Genomic DNA, 16554 nt, shown 5'->3' with positions numbered 1-16554 from the left:
TGAGATCAGGGGCCGCTTTCGTTTTTCGTGTTTTTCTTCTTCTTATACCTGGTTCTCCTTCCAACATAGTGTCCAACAGTCCAAGAAGAGTGTATCCCTCATTGCTCGTGCAGTCATTTCGTCGTAATATTGCCGAGGAAGTGAATGTTGCTCTGATAATGACCATAGAAAATTGTTTTCATCTCTCTCATAGATATTTTGATAAGTGTGGAATTTTTACTGTCATTATGCGCAGATTATACATAAGCCACATGATACACTGTTCACCATTTTGTCTTATATGTCAGTTCGGGTAATGTACATGTCAGTGTGCGAGGGAGTTTCTTCCATTTTTTGATGAAAATGTTAACAGCCTCCCAGTTAAGACAAAGAACTGAACACTGTGATATCAAAACCTCTCTGGTAAAAATGTATAAAAGTGTAGCAAAGTTAATCAATTTCGTCTGAAACCCTATGAAGTTATGTACTTTGTAGTTTATGTGATTACTTTTCACAGAGCCTCGTAATAATAATAATCAAATAATAATGATAATAATAATAATAATAATTACAGCATTTGTAATGCGCCATCGATCTAGTGGCCTATTCTGAGGTGCATCATTATGGATACTGAATTCTGAATTTACATTTTTCTCATGGCTTTTTATACAATTTCCAGTAGTGCTAACTCGACATTCCTTATACATAGACATCGAATCAGCCAATCCTTAATATGATACATCTGGACGATGTGATATGACCAAAATAATCCGCTCAGATTATAGACGTGTACGTTTGCACTTGACGGTATTTAGGCTTGATCTAAGGCGCAATTATTTATCTGTTTTTATTATTATTTTTTTTTTTTTTTGTCTTGGTGATACATGTAACACATTTTCCAAGAGATCGAATCGGATGAGACGGATGATGATTAACTACCAGAGGATGTAGGTGATGAGTTTATGTTTCCTTATTTTTGCACAAAAAGAAACAAAAACAAAACAACAACCCACAAATACATGAATATAATGTCGCAGTGAATTGCAATTGTAGGTACATGTACATGTGTAGGTAATTGTGATACTGTATATGTAATGGCAATTTTATCGTTGATTAAAATTAATCTGTTCACTTTGTCTTTGGCAATCGCCTAAACTGGTTTTGTTTCTGTCAGATTTGCATGAGTGATTTGTCTTTCTTATCTATTTTAATTTACTACATCCTGATTTAAGTGCCTCCATTGTTGTGTAACTTTCATTTACATGTACAAACACTCACACAAAGGCACAACACACACGCCCACACACACACACACACACACACACATGCAATAAGGTAATTACCCACACAAAGAACAGGAAAGTAAGATTGCAATTTAACCCTATGTTATGACATTAGAGTAGAATGGCGCATGGCTATTGATTCAGATTTCACATCGAGTCTGTTATCCTTACAAAGTATACATGCGCGCAACCAAAGCTCCAGCCCACGGTATACGCGTTCAGAAAGTGAATCATAGAGGCTGTAATGCATTTACGGCTCATTTTGGATAAAAGAATTCCATTTTATTTTTAGAATAGGACTGTATGAGATATCATTTTTACTTGGAAAATCAGGATGTTTTATTCAAATAAGTGACCAAACTCCCTGTTATTTCTTTTATTGTTAGATTCACCAAAAAACAAATACACGGCAAACAAGATCAGGTTGATCAGACTCATTTAGGATGATCATTAAGTTCGTATTCTATTAGATGTATTGTCTGTTCAAGGGTTTGTTGATATGGATTTTCCGTGAATCTACGACCACACCATTCCAAAAATCGGCTCAAGTGCTGTTCCTCCCGAGAAATGTTAAACCTTTATCTGGAAAGAAAAACGTCGTATGACATGGAATACGCTATACGCTCTATAAACTACCATTCGAAGATCATTATTCATCGGAGTGGTTTTCTTCGTCAAATTACGTCATTTGAGGAAGACCAGTATTTAAGCACAGTAGGCCAACTTGTTTGGTGTGTCCATGGGATCTTCCACCACATCATTGGTCGCACCATTCTTTATTGTGTCATAGGTCTCAGAGACGGACTTGCCTAAGCCGAGAAGAACAGCAGCAATTCCTGATATTTGGAAAGTAGAAAAAAGAGAGAAAATGATTAATGAAATTGATAGAATATGTTCAGTTATCATAAAAAAAAAAAAATCTTACAATTGACAGTGTTTGTGTGTGTATCTTCTTCTTTTTTTCCCGCGAAGGGGGGGGGGGGGTTAACAAATTAAACCACTTCATTTTACATTGGTTTTGTTGAATTTATCATCACAAACGAACCGATTGTATACATTCAATGCAAAATAATTAAATGGATGCTTTCCCAAGTGCTAATTGACGGATCATTTTGGTCGTCTGGTCTACGCAAGTTTATTCTTTGTTTGAAGAGGACTGATGGGTCCCATAAATTGTCACTTAAAGATTATGCATTATGCGTTACGAAAACGAGTGAAGTGCCCCTAACCGACAAAGGAAAAAAATGGTCATTCGTGCCAAAGAGTTAACTCCGAACTGGCCTATTATTTTGCTTTTTTGTTGTTTTACTTTGCTTTTTATTTTGAAATAATGGAAGAATGTGGTGCTGCCCTCACCGGAGACATGTGGACACGCCATACTGGTTCCGCTCAGCGTCGTGGAACCAGTGTTGGAGTTGTGCGTCAGACTGACGATGTCGCTACCGGGAGCGAACAGATCCACGCACTGGCCATAGTTGGAAAAGTAGGAGCGCTTGTCCTCACTGTCGGTGGACCCAACCGTGATAGCCTGGTTACATGGATGGAGCAAGCGCGGAATATCGGCATATCAACAAAGACTTTCATGGCAATGCACAGTTGCACACAAATTATTGGTGAACAATGAACATTACCAAAACAAACAACAAAACAAAACAAAACAAAACAAACAAACAAACGAACAAACAAGCGAAAATTCATTGAATTAATGATGATGATGATGATGACACATGCATTACCCTCCGGAGGGGGAGGGGGAGGGGGAGGCACTGGCGTAGCCAGGGGGGGGCGATGGGGGCGGTCGCCCCCCCTAAGATTTGGACCGGGGATTTGGGAGGCGAAAAAAAAAATGCGTGTATACTGTATGCATGCACATGAAGCGGGTCTCCTTTGCAACCTTTCATTAAATAAGATATTGTTTTGAATATTTCACTCAAAGTGTGCACCAGATCGTTGAATTTCAATTCAAAATATGCAAAATCTCTCGTGCTTGGGAGGGGGTATCCCCCTCCCAAACCCTCCCCCTCTGTGCCTCTTTCCCTAGCTTAGTAAACTTTTTAGATTTACCAAAAAAAAAAATATATGAATAATTCTGAGTGCACAAGACTTATCACTTATATTCCGAAAACTCAAGGTTCCCTCATGTATAAGGGGAATTTCCCCTTTTAATCGACCCTTTCCTCCCTCAGCCCCCCCCCCCCCCATCAGTTTTTTTTTTTTGTTTGTTTGTTTTTTTTTTTGTGATTTCCCAAATGTTGATTCCATCAAATATGCGTATACGAGATATCTCAATTTCAGGCAAAAGCTCCATCGGAAGGGAAGGGTGGAGATGACACTCGCCCACACCTTCTCCCTGCTCGCCCGCCCCTCCCCCCCCTTCCGCCATGCATAGAAGTAGACTGTGGCTATACCCAGATCACTTTGTTTCAATTCTAAAAACGCAAAAGCTCCGTGAGCGGGAGGGGGAATCCCCCTTCCCGTAAGCTCTACCTCACTAGACTTTATACATACACACAGATGGTGCACATTCGGAATAAGAGCTAAATTCCGTGATTTTAACACTTCGATGAAAAAGTATTGCACCAAAAATTTGCACCAGATCGCTGAATTTCAGGTCTGAAAACGCAAAATCACCTTCGTGTGGGAGGGGATATGCCCCTATCTACACCCTCGTGTGCATGCTTTTTCTGTTTGATTGCTGAACTGCAGACAGCGTTCATGATATTCAGTGTAAGAATTAATACAAGAAGATTATTTAAATGATATACCATTTTATAGGCAGAGATTGTTCAGTAATAATCTACACTAAAATATACTGCAACCTTAAACAAGTGGGACTGTTTCAACTCGTTAAAACACGCAAAAACATGCATCAAATTGCACCATTTGCAACATCAAAATGCAAAAAGTTCTCACCGTGGGAGGGGGACACCCCCCTCCCACACCCTCCCCTCCCCCCTCGCTCGCTCCGCTCGCTCGGGTTCAGTCGCGTTCATGATATTCAGTGAAAAGAATTAACACAAGAAGTGTATTTAAATTGTACCATTTTATAGGCAAATTGTTCAATAATAATCTACATCAAAATAATACTGCTACCTTAAACAAGTGGGACTGTTTCTCGTCGATAAAACGAGCAAAAACATGCATCAAATTGCACCATTTACAACATCAAAATGCAAAAAGTTCTTACCGTGGGAGGGGGGACACCCCCCTCCCACACCCTCCCCTCCCCCCTCGCTCGCTCCGCTCGCTCGGGTTCAGTCGCGTTCATGATATTCAGTGAAAAGAATTAATATTGAGAAGTGTGTTTAATACCATTTTATAGGCAAATTGTTCAATAATAATCTACACTAAAATATACTGCTACCTTAAACAAGTGGGACTGTTTCACGTCGATAAAACGAGCAAAAAAATGCATCAAATTGCACCATTTGCAACATCAAAATGCAAAAAGTTCTTACCGTGGGAGGGGGGACACCCCCCTTCCACACCCTCCCCTCCCCCCTCGCTCGCTCCGCTCGCTCGGGTTCAGTCGCGTTCATGATATTCAGTGAAAAGAATTAATACAAGAAGTGTATTTAAATTTATACCATTTTATAGGCAAATTGTTCAGTAATTATCTACACTAAAATATACTGCTACCTTAAACAAGTGGGACTGCTTCACATCGATAAAACGCGCAAAAACATGCATCAAATTGCACCATTTACAACATCAAAATGCAAAAAGTTCTTACCGTGGGAGGGGGGACACCCCCCTCCCACACCCTCCCCTCCCCCCTCGCTCGCTCCGCTCGCTCGGGTTCAGTCGCGTTCATGATATTCAGTGAAAAGAATTAATACAAGAAGTGTATTTAAATTTATACCATTTTATAGGCAAATTGTTCAATAATAATCTACACTAAAATATACTGCTACCTTAAACAAGTGGGACTGTTTCACGTCGATAAAACGAGCAAAAACATGCATCAAATTGCACCATTTGCAACATCAAAATGCAAAAAGTTCTTACCGTGGGAGGGGGGACACCCCCCTCCCACACCCTCCCCTCCCCCCTCGCTCGCTCCGCTCGCTCGGGTTCAGTCGCGTTCATGATATTCAGTGAAAAGAATTAATACAAGAAGTGTATTTAAAATTATACCATTTTATAGGCAATTATAGGCCACACCCTCCCCTCCCCCCTCGCTCGCTCCGCTCGCTCGGGTTCAGTCGCGTTCATGATATTCAGTGAAAAGAATTAATACATGAAGTGTATTTAAAATTATACCATTTTATAGGCAAATTGTTCAATAATTATCTACACTAAAATATACTGCTACCTTAAACAAATGGGACTGTTTCACGTCGATAAAACGCGCAAAAACATGCATCAAATCGCACCATTTGCAACATCAAAATGCAAAAAGTTTTTACCGTGGGAGGGGGGACACCCCCCTCCCACACCCTCCCCCCCTCGCAAGCTCCGCTCGCTCGGGCTCGGTCGCTTCGCTCCCTCGCAGACTAACCGCCCCCCCTAAGATCAAATCCTGGCTACGCCGTTGGGGGGAGGGCGGGCTCTAGCCACCCCGTCCACTACAGCTACGCCACTGCCAAAGCTCACGGTTGGTGAGCCATGCTTTTATATTTATGTTGCCTGCATGTGTTGATTATTAAGTGCTACTTGAGCTTCAATTTTTTCGTAAACTTTGTGAATGATATATAAATCAATAATTCATAGACGGGACGTGTACGTGTTTCGGAGTAACAACCCTTTGGATTAACGAACCTTATTCTATATTCGGATTGACGAACCTCCGAAATACGAACGTCTCCTGCAAAAGTCACAATTTTTCTCTTTTTTTAACATAAAGAACAGATCATCTCACAGAGGAGATTTTGTGATGATATCGCTTTGCAGTTTGTTGGAGGACTTGTGAGGAGATCTTTACCTTATTCATAATAACATTGATATGTATGATTACAATCGACATAAGTGACTGTCGATCTGTAAAACTTCGTAAGGTAATAATGCAGATGTCTGATTTTATTTAATAAGAAATTCCTCTGTCTGTTAATGTCTTTGTTGTTTTTTTTCCTCGCCGTTCGTTTAACCCTTTTGCGTTTGCATGTCAATTAGCAAAAGAAACCACATAGTGTTTTTACACTCTCCAAAGTTTCTGGCACAGAAATGATTCATTCAACTTGAACATGGGATGAAGTTCCCTCAAATTAGGTCCACTTGAATAATCAATACAATGCAGTTACACTTCATTCCATTTCTTTTCATTTCATTTCATTTCATTTCAGTACATTTACTTCATTTCCAAAACAAAACAAAAAATTGTATATAAACATTTGAACAGGTCAAACTTACATCAGGGGCGGACGCTGGCGAGCTCGAGCATGCATCGGTGTCGCTGTTGCCAGCCGCGACGACGACCACTGCTCCGGCGTTCTTCGTGTTTGTCACGGCTTCGTTTTGTGCTTCAGAATAGCTCCCCCCGAGGGACATGGAAACAACGGCTGGACGTTCCCCAGAGCTCGCCACCCAGTCCAGGGCTTTTGTCGGGGAAGTGAGGAGGGAAGGTGCAGAGGTGGGATGGAGGAGGGGGAGAGAAATGGTTCCAGACATTTGCTCCTTGTTAATGACCTACCAGGGTTTTTTTCATAAAATGTTCGTAAAGTTACGAACGACTTAAGAACGACTGGTGATCAGTTCTTGTGCTGAATTATGGAAATTTTGATATGTATAGCACATCAGAACTGATCACCAGTCGTTCTTGAGTTGTTCGTAACTTTACGAACAGCTTTATGAAACAGGGCCCAGGTTGATAGCCAATTACATTACGTTTAACATGGTTTAAAACACATTCTATAAGAAACATGAGCTTGAAAAAGTGTTTTCTTTTTTTTCTTTTTTTTTCTTTTTTGCTGAGTGTATTTCATTAATATACGTATTTGGTTCAGGAGCGCAAAGCGGAGAACACAGATACATACATATCCTTCGCAGCAGTAAAATCATACTACATGTACTTTCGAGATGACGTCATTTGGCTGTGACGATTGCCTTGTAAGGATTGTTTGCCAAACTCCTTTTCTTTTTCTTGATGCCTTACTCACAAAATGACGGCGGAGATGAGATGTGATGACTCCCGACCCCGGTATACCATCTCATTTGCGTATTATTATGTAATATGAATAATATCAACGGTGATTAAAGCACTTTGAAATGCTGAATGAGATAACTAATGCTGTTCTGTATGCAAAATAAACTGTCTGCCATACAATAATCTTGAACAAGTAATCGTGTAGTCTATATGATTTTATTATAGAGGTAAATTCAGTGTAGTTTTGTGTGCATTGAGACTTATAAAGCGATGACGCATCATTTCATCTGTTTTGACTATACAGGTTTCAACCTCCATCACTTTCCGCATGAAATAACACGAACCATGTATAAGTTTCATTAACTTATTCAGCGTGTTTGTTGATCAGTTTATCATTATTATTATCTATCATTGTAATCCTACCATTCTACGTAATTGTGTTACCTGTACCCAACAAATGCCTGTAGTAAGCCAGATTAAGAATGGAATGGCATTTCGCCGTTATGCCAGACATAATGCGAGCTATATGAACATGCTCTATGTCTGCCAATATTTACCAGCAATTGAGGAACTTTTCGGTCCAGAGCCAAAGCAGTTCAAGGTGCGGAGACCATAGACGTACGCTTCATTAGCAACTCCAAAAGTAGAGCTGGCAACGGTGCCGGCGCAGTGCGTGCCGTGTCCGTTGCAGTCATCGCCCTGCACACAACCGTGATCCAAATAAAATCATGATTTGACGCTTTAAAAGAGTCGATCTGACGTGTATCTAATGATACAGGTTAGAAGCAATTTATAAACTGTTTCTTTTGCAATTTGTGTGTTCCTCGTGTCCCCCACTTTTTTGCATAATACACAGAAATACATAGGGTCTAACCACTTGGCCCCCACACTTCTTTTTTTTTTTTTTACCCCAGAAGTGGCTTTTTTTAATTCCGGAAGTTGTACCATAAAATTGCTGTTGAGGGCCTTTTTTTTTTTTTTTTTTTTTTGCTTGTTAGCTGATGAAAGTAGCACCAGAATATAATCTGCCCCCCCCCCCCCCCCTTCAAAAACGCAGCGCCGGCCCTGCTATATAGTCTAAGCTTTATAAGGATGCATGTGATGCTACGCTAGGATATCGATCCTATAAACTCACTGTCAAAATATAAGAAATACAAGTTACTGGATAAAAATAAAACCATAAACGTAGTTAAAAGTCATAAAGATTTACGAATGTACTTGTAAACACCAGAAGAATGTATGCGCTCACTTCCAGCTATCCCAATGCCCAAGACTCGATTTGGTCATCACACGACACATTTTTGGGCATCCCACCAGATTATACGGAACAACCTTCCGACCAGCGTATTTCATTTGTGATGCTTCCAATCTTGTCTCTTAATGTACGTTGCTTTTCACAGTTGATTGTTTTTGTCCAGAGTTTACTTAGACAATTTGTGTTGTATTCTATGAACCAAAAGATAAAGGACGGTATCATTATTAGGCCTATACTGCATTGTACAATCAGCAGTAACAGTATCAAGTAATATTCCTATCTCTGATGATAGATTTAGTATAGTAGGAGTCTAAACGGTCCAGAGCTGAAGTTCTTACGTCTCCGCCGATGAAGTCCATTTTGATGGATGCTCGGCCATGAAAGTCTTCGTGCTCCTCATTGATTCCCGTGTCGATCACGTAGACATGTACGCCTTCACCGTAGCCTGGAACCAGACGTGAAAATTAATGTACGTAAATTGTACACACACACTGTGTGCAAGAGCGATGTATATTAAGAGCCCACAGAAGATTTGAAGTTAAAATTTAAGAACATGACGATGAAGAAAATAATTTCAGTAATCTGAAAATCAATTCAGAAAATCATTTCAGTAAAATCAGGCCTATAGTGATAGAGCAGTAATATGATCATAATTGTGATTATTATTATAATCACCATGAGAATGATCACAATGGTAGCAGTGCATTTCATTAAAGGGTGACACAGCCGCAGTGTTGTGCCTCCTTTGGAGTAATACGTTTTTTGATAAAAAGCATTATTTTTCTTAAAGACATGTAAAGTGCGTGCGTGCTATAACATGTGGACTGATAAGAGATGATAAGTACTGATGATTGATGTTGACAGTGTGACCTCACGCCAACGTGGGCAGCGCAGATATCTTGTTGGCAAATTCTCCCCGATACGATATAAGACGGTGTCTTACCAAGTTTTCGAAACGTTTGAACATAGATCCCGAATAAAGTGATGAGAAAGAGCCATATTTCGTTCAAGGACCCAGTTGGGTGCACCTCGACAACTGACATGATCGAATAATATATGCAAGCCTTTACAACGCTATTCAAGTATTTAAACAACCTATTACGACTAACATGACAGCATGACTAAGGTATTCATTTTCTCCGTCGAGCTAAGTAGAAAATTTGATCACCTGCAGCGTTTGGCCCTTTCACTGTCAATCTCATACGATATACATGTTTGTTTTAAAACATAAAAGGTATAAAACATATGAAAAGAATGGTAAACGCTCCATCAAAATCAGAGAGAAAATAAGAAAAATATAGGATTTTAAATTCATATGTTATCACCGGAAAGTGATATTATTACTCACAACCACATACATGAAAATAATGATTGACGACAATGACGTCATCGACCTGGAAGGCGTTATTGGCTTCTGATTGGTTCGAACAACAAATTAAAAAAAAAAAAGGTCAACAATTTCATATCTACGATTCTTTTCTCCTATTGAAGCCACGCATGATTGCCAGCTTATTACAAGACTACAATCAGACAATAATATGTTGCAAGTTCTTCTCATTGCTTGCATGTTCAAAATACATGAGGCCTATATTTTGCCGAAAAACGTTGATGTACAGTTAAAGAGTAAGGGTGCTATGACATCATTATATCCTCCATTTTGAATAGATATGCGGCTCGATTGACATAAAATTGTTTCATGAAACCATTACAAACTTCAAAACTTTATAGTACTCCTTATGTAGTATTCAAATTCATGAAATACTTCCGTCGAGATGTTTCACACTCCAACCGATTGACAAATTGCCCTACATCGACATAGGGCATTTACGTCGACGTAGGGCAATTTGTCAATCCCTAGTATTAGTTTCCAATATCGATTCGGATGTCATGAGACCTCTGTCATTTGTTCATCTAAACAATATGAGTTGATCCTACTCTATTGATTTTAATGAAGCTCTTGTTGACATGGTGTGAGAAATGAAACTTAATTAGTTTTCATGCTTTTTTCAACTTGAAGAACTTTGCGGGTTTTTTTTTTTTCAATTTCTATGGACGATTGCTGCCGAGTATGAATGGAATCTGTTTTGATCTGAACAATTTCCGTTATGTACAATTCTTTTCAAATCTACTTACTACTGAACATACACGGCAGCTTTTTCAGCGACCTTACAACTGGTATACCGCACATCCCAACTATAGCAACAAATTAGACTGTAAATTAAATATTCTATACTGAAACATGCTTAATAAGCTGATAAAGAACCCTTTGTTGGGTTAGTTACACTGCGCTTTCTGTGATCTGCTGTACTCATATTATATCTAAATGGCATTTTTTTTTTGTTGTTTTTTTGAGGAATGGGAAATTTGTGATACACAGCTTTGTTAAAAACAAGAGGAGTGGAAGTTGCGCTAACAGCCTAGACTGAATAACGAGTCACATACCCTCTAGATTCATTTCGTCGTCAAGCTCCTTATTGAATTGATCAATGCGATCAATACCCCAGGAGCCTGGTTGGTAGTTGGCACTGTAGATGGAGATGACTTCATCTTCCTCAATGTACTTCACACCTGGAAGACTGCGAAGCTGTTGCACCAATCAAAGAAAGGGCGCGCGCGCCCGGAGCGGGCAAGAGGGGAAAAAGGAAGAAGCCAATAACATTACGGGACAGTAATTCTCAGAAGGGCTCAAAATTCATCTTCCACCACTTTGAATTTCCTTGCAATATGTTGAAAGTTTTTTTTCTCTCTTTTGTTCTTTTTTTTTTTAGATAGCACATTTCCCATTTTCATGCATTACATGTGTACATTCTGCAGTTCTGCAGGCATATGGCAAAGTCTGTGCTTCTATTTTTCTATCTCACCAAAATGAGAGAGTTGTGGAATCTTGAATTATAATAATCTTCTGGAGAAACATTACGTAAATTATCATAGTTAACGCCAATGCAATTACATAACGTTATGATGCCACTGTCAAATATCTTTTCCAGAGGTTTATACATTATAGACATGTAGTAAGAGAAGTGAAGTTTCAGTAGTAGTAGAAGTAACATTTGGAACATTTGAAGACGAAGTAGTATAAAGTAGTTCTATTGCTATCATTCTTTACCATTTCTCTACATCAAAGATCTATTCATTTTGTCTGTTATCTTAGCGACTATAAACTCTTTACTCTTTACGAAAACATCATTTCTAAGTCATCAATTCAATCAATCAAAGTTTATTTCCAATCAACGAAAAATCAAAACGTAATACAAAGTATACATATCATAAAATGATATTGTCTACACTTTTACAAAAGGTTCATGTAATATACGAAATAAATTATATACATCAACATATGTACAATAATCAGAAGGAACGATGCGTATACATGTATACTTCGCGAGCTTTCAGAAAATAACGTCAATTTTGGAAAATAGCGATCCACAAAAAAAGCTAAGCTTGTAGGACGTGGATCCCTAGATAATTGATGAGTAAGCAATATATTATTCAAGTTTGTTTTATTATTTTCTTACAGCATTTATATTGAATATAGATTACTTAAGTCGTTTGTAAAAATATAGCTATACGCTGGCTTCGACAATAATAGGAAATAAGTATCAATGCTAATGCCCAGACGGTGTTCATTGATGTGAAGGATATAATTTTCTTTTCTTCTCGTGAAAGAGCAACAACGACAAACGAACAAAAACAATGTCGCATCTAACGAGATGTTTTAGACCGTTACATCAGTTCTTAATTTAAATTTTATACCGATTATGACTGATGAATTTGAAATTTCGGGTCTTACGATATTTCGATTGCTGTTGACTGTTTTGCCTTGATTTTCAGGTTTGATTTGCATGTATTCGTTGAAGTTACCGACGAACACTGCTCCTTTTGTTTGATTGTTTGATTCATTTTCCATCTGAGAAGATGGCTGGATAGCCCATATTCAGCTACGTTAAGCTGGTCTTCCATGGGGTCCAGTTGGGTGTGAGGTGGGACCACTTCACCGGGTTAAACACCCTGCTCTTTGCGATGAATGAATGAAGCGGGATCTTTTACGTGCATGAGTTGTTACTCTCTCTCTTACACGGGACCTCCATTTTATGTCCTATCCGAGGGACAGTCTAACAGAGTGTTTTGCCTCTTGCTAGAGGGGACGGTATGCTTACACACAACATTGCTCAGTCCAGACCGGGTTCGAACGTGGGGCAGACGTGCTACCGAGTGAGCCAACTCACCGCCCTTACTGAGCCAACTCACCGCCCTTTACAGTCTTTAAAGTCTAAAGTCTATATCAAAGCCCTTTCGGCAAGGAAAGCAGACTCAGTGTAGATTGCACAACTTCGACCATCTCTTCAACATTGATTTAGCTTTGTTATACAAGAAGATTGACGTTAATTCATTTAGAAACAAAAAAAAATTGAGAAACAATGACGTGCACTAAACAGTGTTAAAATCCACATTACGGCCAAAGCCTGATGCCCTCTTATCCAATTATATACATCAAATGGAAATTAGGATTATTAACTATGATCCAAGAATAATTGGAAGGTTTGCAAAACAGGAAGTCGTGAAGAATAAGGCTATATTTACGCACGAGATTTAGGGCTCTACCGGCAACGTCGGCTTGAAGAACAAATCCATTCAGAGCCGTTGAGAACTTTCTTTCTACGGCGGTTTTCACCGTCACTTTCTGTTGAAAACGGCTGATGAAGGAGTCTAAGTCAACGCCATCCTGCGGAAATCAACAAAGGATTGATAACCGTGAATAAGATAATCTACGATTTGCGAATATATTTGAAGAAGTTACCCTTTTTACTTGCTTGTAGCTTCATTCATGTACTTATATATTTCGGAGAGCTAAGAAGTCCATAATGACTGAAATTATTGCATAATTAATATCCAAATGGCAAATACTTTCTCAACGTTTTGTGCATAGTAGTTATTTCATGCTCAAAACTCATGCATTACGCGAAAAAAAAAAACATCAGGGAAATATGAAAGGACATCACCCTTATGGAGGTGGAGTAAGACACTAAAATATCTTCCACATACATATCCGCACTTAATGAAAGTGTTAGAGTGTTTTCATTTCACGCAGACAATATGATGTGTTGGTATCGAAACATTACAAAAAAAAAAAAAAAACTCCCAAGAAATGCTGCAAATATATATATATATATATATATATATATATATATATATATATATATACAGGCGCGCCGGAAGCAGTTTTGGATTGGGGGGGGGGGGGCAAACATTGGAGGGGGCTCACGATAGACCATACATATGTTACACAATATACACATACACACACACACACACACACACATTATATATATATATATATATATATATATATATATATATATATATACAGATATATATATATATACATATATATGTGTGTGTGTGTGTGTGTGTGTGTATATATATATATGTTAAGTGGCGTACGATGGGTCGAAACATTGGGGGTGGCCACCTTGTGGAAAAGTAATTTTGGCGGTGTGTATGCATGTCATGTGCGTGTGTGCGTGCGCAATAATGGGACTACAATACATTACGGAATGTGATACATTCAACAACGCAGTCATTGAGCAACATTGTAAGTTTTCCTTACATGGATTATGGAATGACGGTGTGAAACGACAAATTATATACTGTCAGCAACATCAGGAGAATTGCATAACAATAAAATGCGAGCGAGCGGAGCGAGAGAGCTTGAAAATTTTGACATTTTACAGTCCCCAAACTGCCGTTTGTAGCTATATCTTTCGCTTTGGAAATTAAGGGGGGGGGGCATCGGGCGCAACTGCTGGCAATTACTGGCGGCAACATTAGGAGAATGGCATTACCATTCAATGCGAGCGAGCGAAGCGAGCGAGCTTGAAAATTTTGACATTCTACAGCCCCGAAACTGGCGTTTGTAGCTATATCTTTCGCTTTGGAAATATGGGGGTGCATCGGGCGCAACTGCTGGCAATTACTGGCTGCAACATTAGGAGAATGGCATAATGATTCAATGCGAGCAAGCGAAGCGAGCGATCTTGAAAATTTTGACATTCTACAGTCCAAAAACTGCCGTTGGAGAAGCACCGGGCTCAACTGCTGGCAATTACTTGCTGCAACGTTAGGAAAATAGCATAACGAATAAATTTGACGATTAATTTTGACATTTTACAGTCCCCAAACTGCCGTTTGTAGCTATATATATATATATATATATATATATATATATATATATATATATATATATATATATATTTAGCTTTGGGAATTAAGGGGGGGGGGGGGCGGCCCAGGCGCAACTGCTGGCAATTACTGGCAGCAACATTAGGAGAATGGCATAGCGATTGAATGCGAGCGAGCGGAGCTAGCGAGCTTGGAAATTTTGACATTTTACAGTCCAAAAACTGCCGTTTGTAGCTATGTTTTTTCGCGTTTATTCATTTATATACATATCTATCTTATTTTATCTATTTTTATTTATTTGTTTATTTATTTATGTATTTTTTTTTTTGGGGGGGGCTTTTTTTTTGGGGGGGGGGGGGCAAAAATGCGTTTTGCCCCCCCCCCCCCCACTTTTTGGATTGGGGGGCGGCCGCCCCCCCCCCCTGCCCCCCCACTTCCGGCGCCTATGTATATATATATATATATATAATTCGCTTTCATTTCATCTCAAAGAATAGGCCTACTGAGAGAATCAGCCAGTATTAAGATTTTTTTTTTCTCCCCAGATAAACACAATTTTATAAGCTTTTTTAAATCAACGTCATGTTCTTCTTTTTTTTTTATGAAATAGCCAAGAGGAAAAGTTACAAAAGTGTTCGAGAAGTATGCCTTACATTCCTCTATTTTTCGTGGAATAAAGCTTTTACAGCTCTTAGAGACCTATACCTTTCTATATATATGACGAACATCTTCCAGCCATAGTGTATAGGATTTTTCGTCTCCCATTTCATTCTGTTTATGAGACAATATATGAGGATAATGAAGTAATTGATCGATCGGCAACTCACCTCTAACACCACGATGTAGCGCCCCTTAAGACGGTTCTCGGCCGGAATGTGGAATGGAGCCAAAGCGCTGGCGGCGGCCACCATCAAGGCGAGTAGAAAAACGTTCGTCATCTCTGTTGATATGTTCTCAAAAAACTCTTCCAAGTTTCAAAGGTCTAGAAGTGGAATGTCGTGGAGGATTTATAAATCAGGCACACCATTTGTTTTACCTGTTCTTTTAATACAACTTAGCTCTCAGATCCTTAAATAGTCTACTATAGAAAGTGATCATCTTATTGGTGGTGAATGCCAGCAAAGAATTCATCGTCAAGGGGGTTATTGATGGTAGTATAACAGTTTATTACCTCACAGCTAACATCCAGGAAAATCTTTTAAGGCTTGGGTACTGCCAACTTAAAATGCCTACCTATACAGATGGAAAATTAGGTCCTATTGTGAGAGAAAATAGTCCAAATCTATATTACTCATCTATGTCAATTCAATAATAATTATAGGTTCAAATTTTCATAAATATAATGCATGGCATAACCAGTTTTGAAAGCAATGGGCTAACTGAACTGTTAATATCTGCAGATGATGCACGATGCCTCCCCGATGCCTACCAACTACCTATATGGGCATTAATATGGGCCACTAACTTACTACGAATAAGTACTCACTCTCCGAAACACGGTGCAAACTTCACTTCTCCAACAGGGTGAATGTTTCCAGTTCTCGAACTTAATCCCTCTTTATAATAGTCTTCGATTGCCGAAGCGGTACCGGTAGACGATGGTAGCGCAACTTTGATAACATGAGACTAATACCACCTGCTCTATCTACATGCTGCCTTTGAGCCTTGACAAATTGCAGCCATATCTTCCCAATATTTGCCCTCAAACCAATTACTGCCAAGAAAGTGGGCAATTAGGCCTACCCCAGAATATCAAGATATTGATGCCTCTCTGT

At 39.1% G+C, this 16554-nt stretch overlaps 1 protein-coding gene across 1 annotated transcript; it reads right to left on the bottom strand.

The window, feature by feature from the left end:
- Positions 1 to 1967: 1967 nt before the first annotated feature.
- LOC140243322 (aqualysin-1-like) lies at positions 1968 to 15717 on the bottom strand. The gene is made up of 8 exons (XM_072322999.1): positions 15607 to 15717; positions 13185 to 13322; positions 11042 to 11183; positions 8938 to 9044; positions 7902 to 8043; positions 6612 to 6796; positions 2619 to 2790; positions 1968 to 2098 (listed from the first exon to the last, which is right to left on the bottom strand). The coding sequence occupies exons 1-8, from the start codon at positions 15715 to 15717 to the stop codon at positions 1968 to 1970; spliced, it is 1128 nt and encodes a 375-aa protein (XP_072179100.1).
- Positions 15718 to 16554: the final 837 nt, after the last annotated feature.

The sequence above is a fragment of the Diadema setosum genome, chromosome 2 (assembly GCF_964275005.1).
Source record: "Diadema setosum chromosome 2, eeDiaSeto1, whole genome shotgun sequence".
Classification (NCBI taxonomy): Eukaryota; Metazoa; Echinodermata; class Echinoidea; order Diadematoida; family Diadematidae; genus Diadema; species Diadema setosum.
The sequence above is the reverse complement of the archived record's forward strand: the minus strand, read 5'-3'. Positions and strand labels throughout refer to the sequence as shown.

Excerpts from the sequence above, each read along its gene's own strand:
- LOC140243322 (XM_072322999.1), bottom strand. The coding sequence starts at position 15,717 with ATGACGAACGTTTTTCTACTCGCCTTGATGGTGGCCGCCGCCAGCGCT. Across the intron at positions 6,797-7,901 it reads GAAAAGTTCCTCAATTGCTG|CCCTGGACTGGGTGGCGAGC; the intron begins GTAAATATTGGC and ends CCCCGACAAAAG. Across the intron at positions 2,791-6,611 it reads CGCCAGCGTCCGCCCCTGAT|GCTATCACGGTTGGGTCCAC; the intron begins GTAAGTTTGACC and ends CCATGTAACCAG.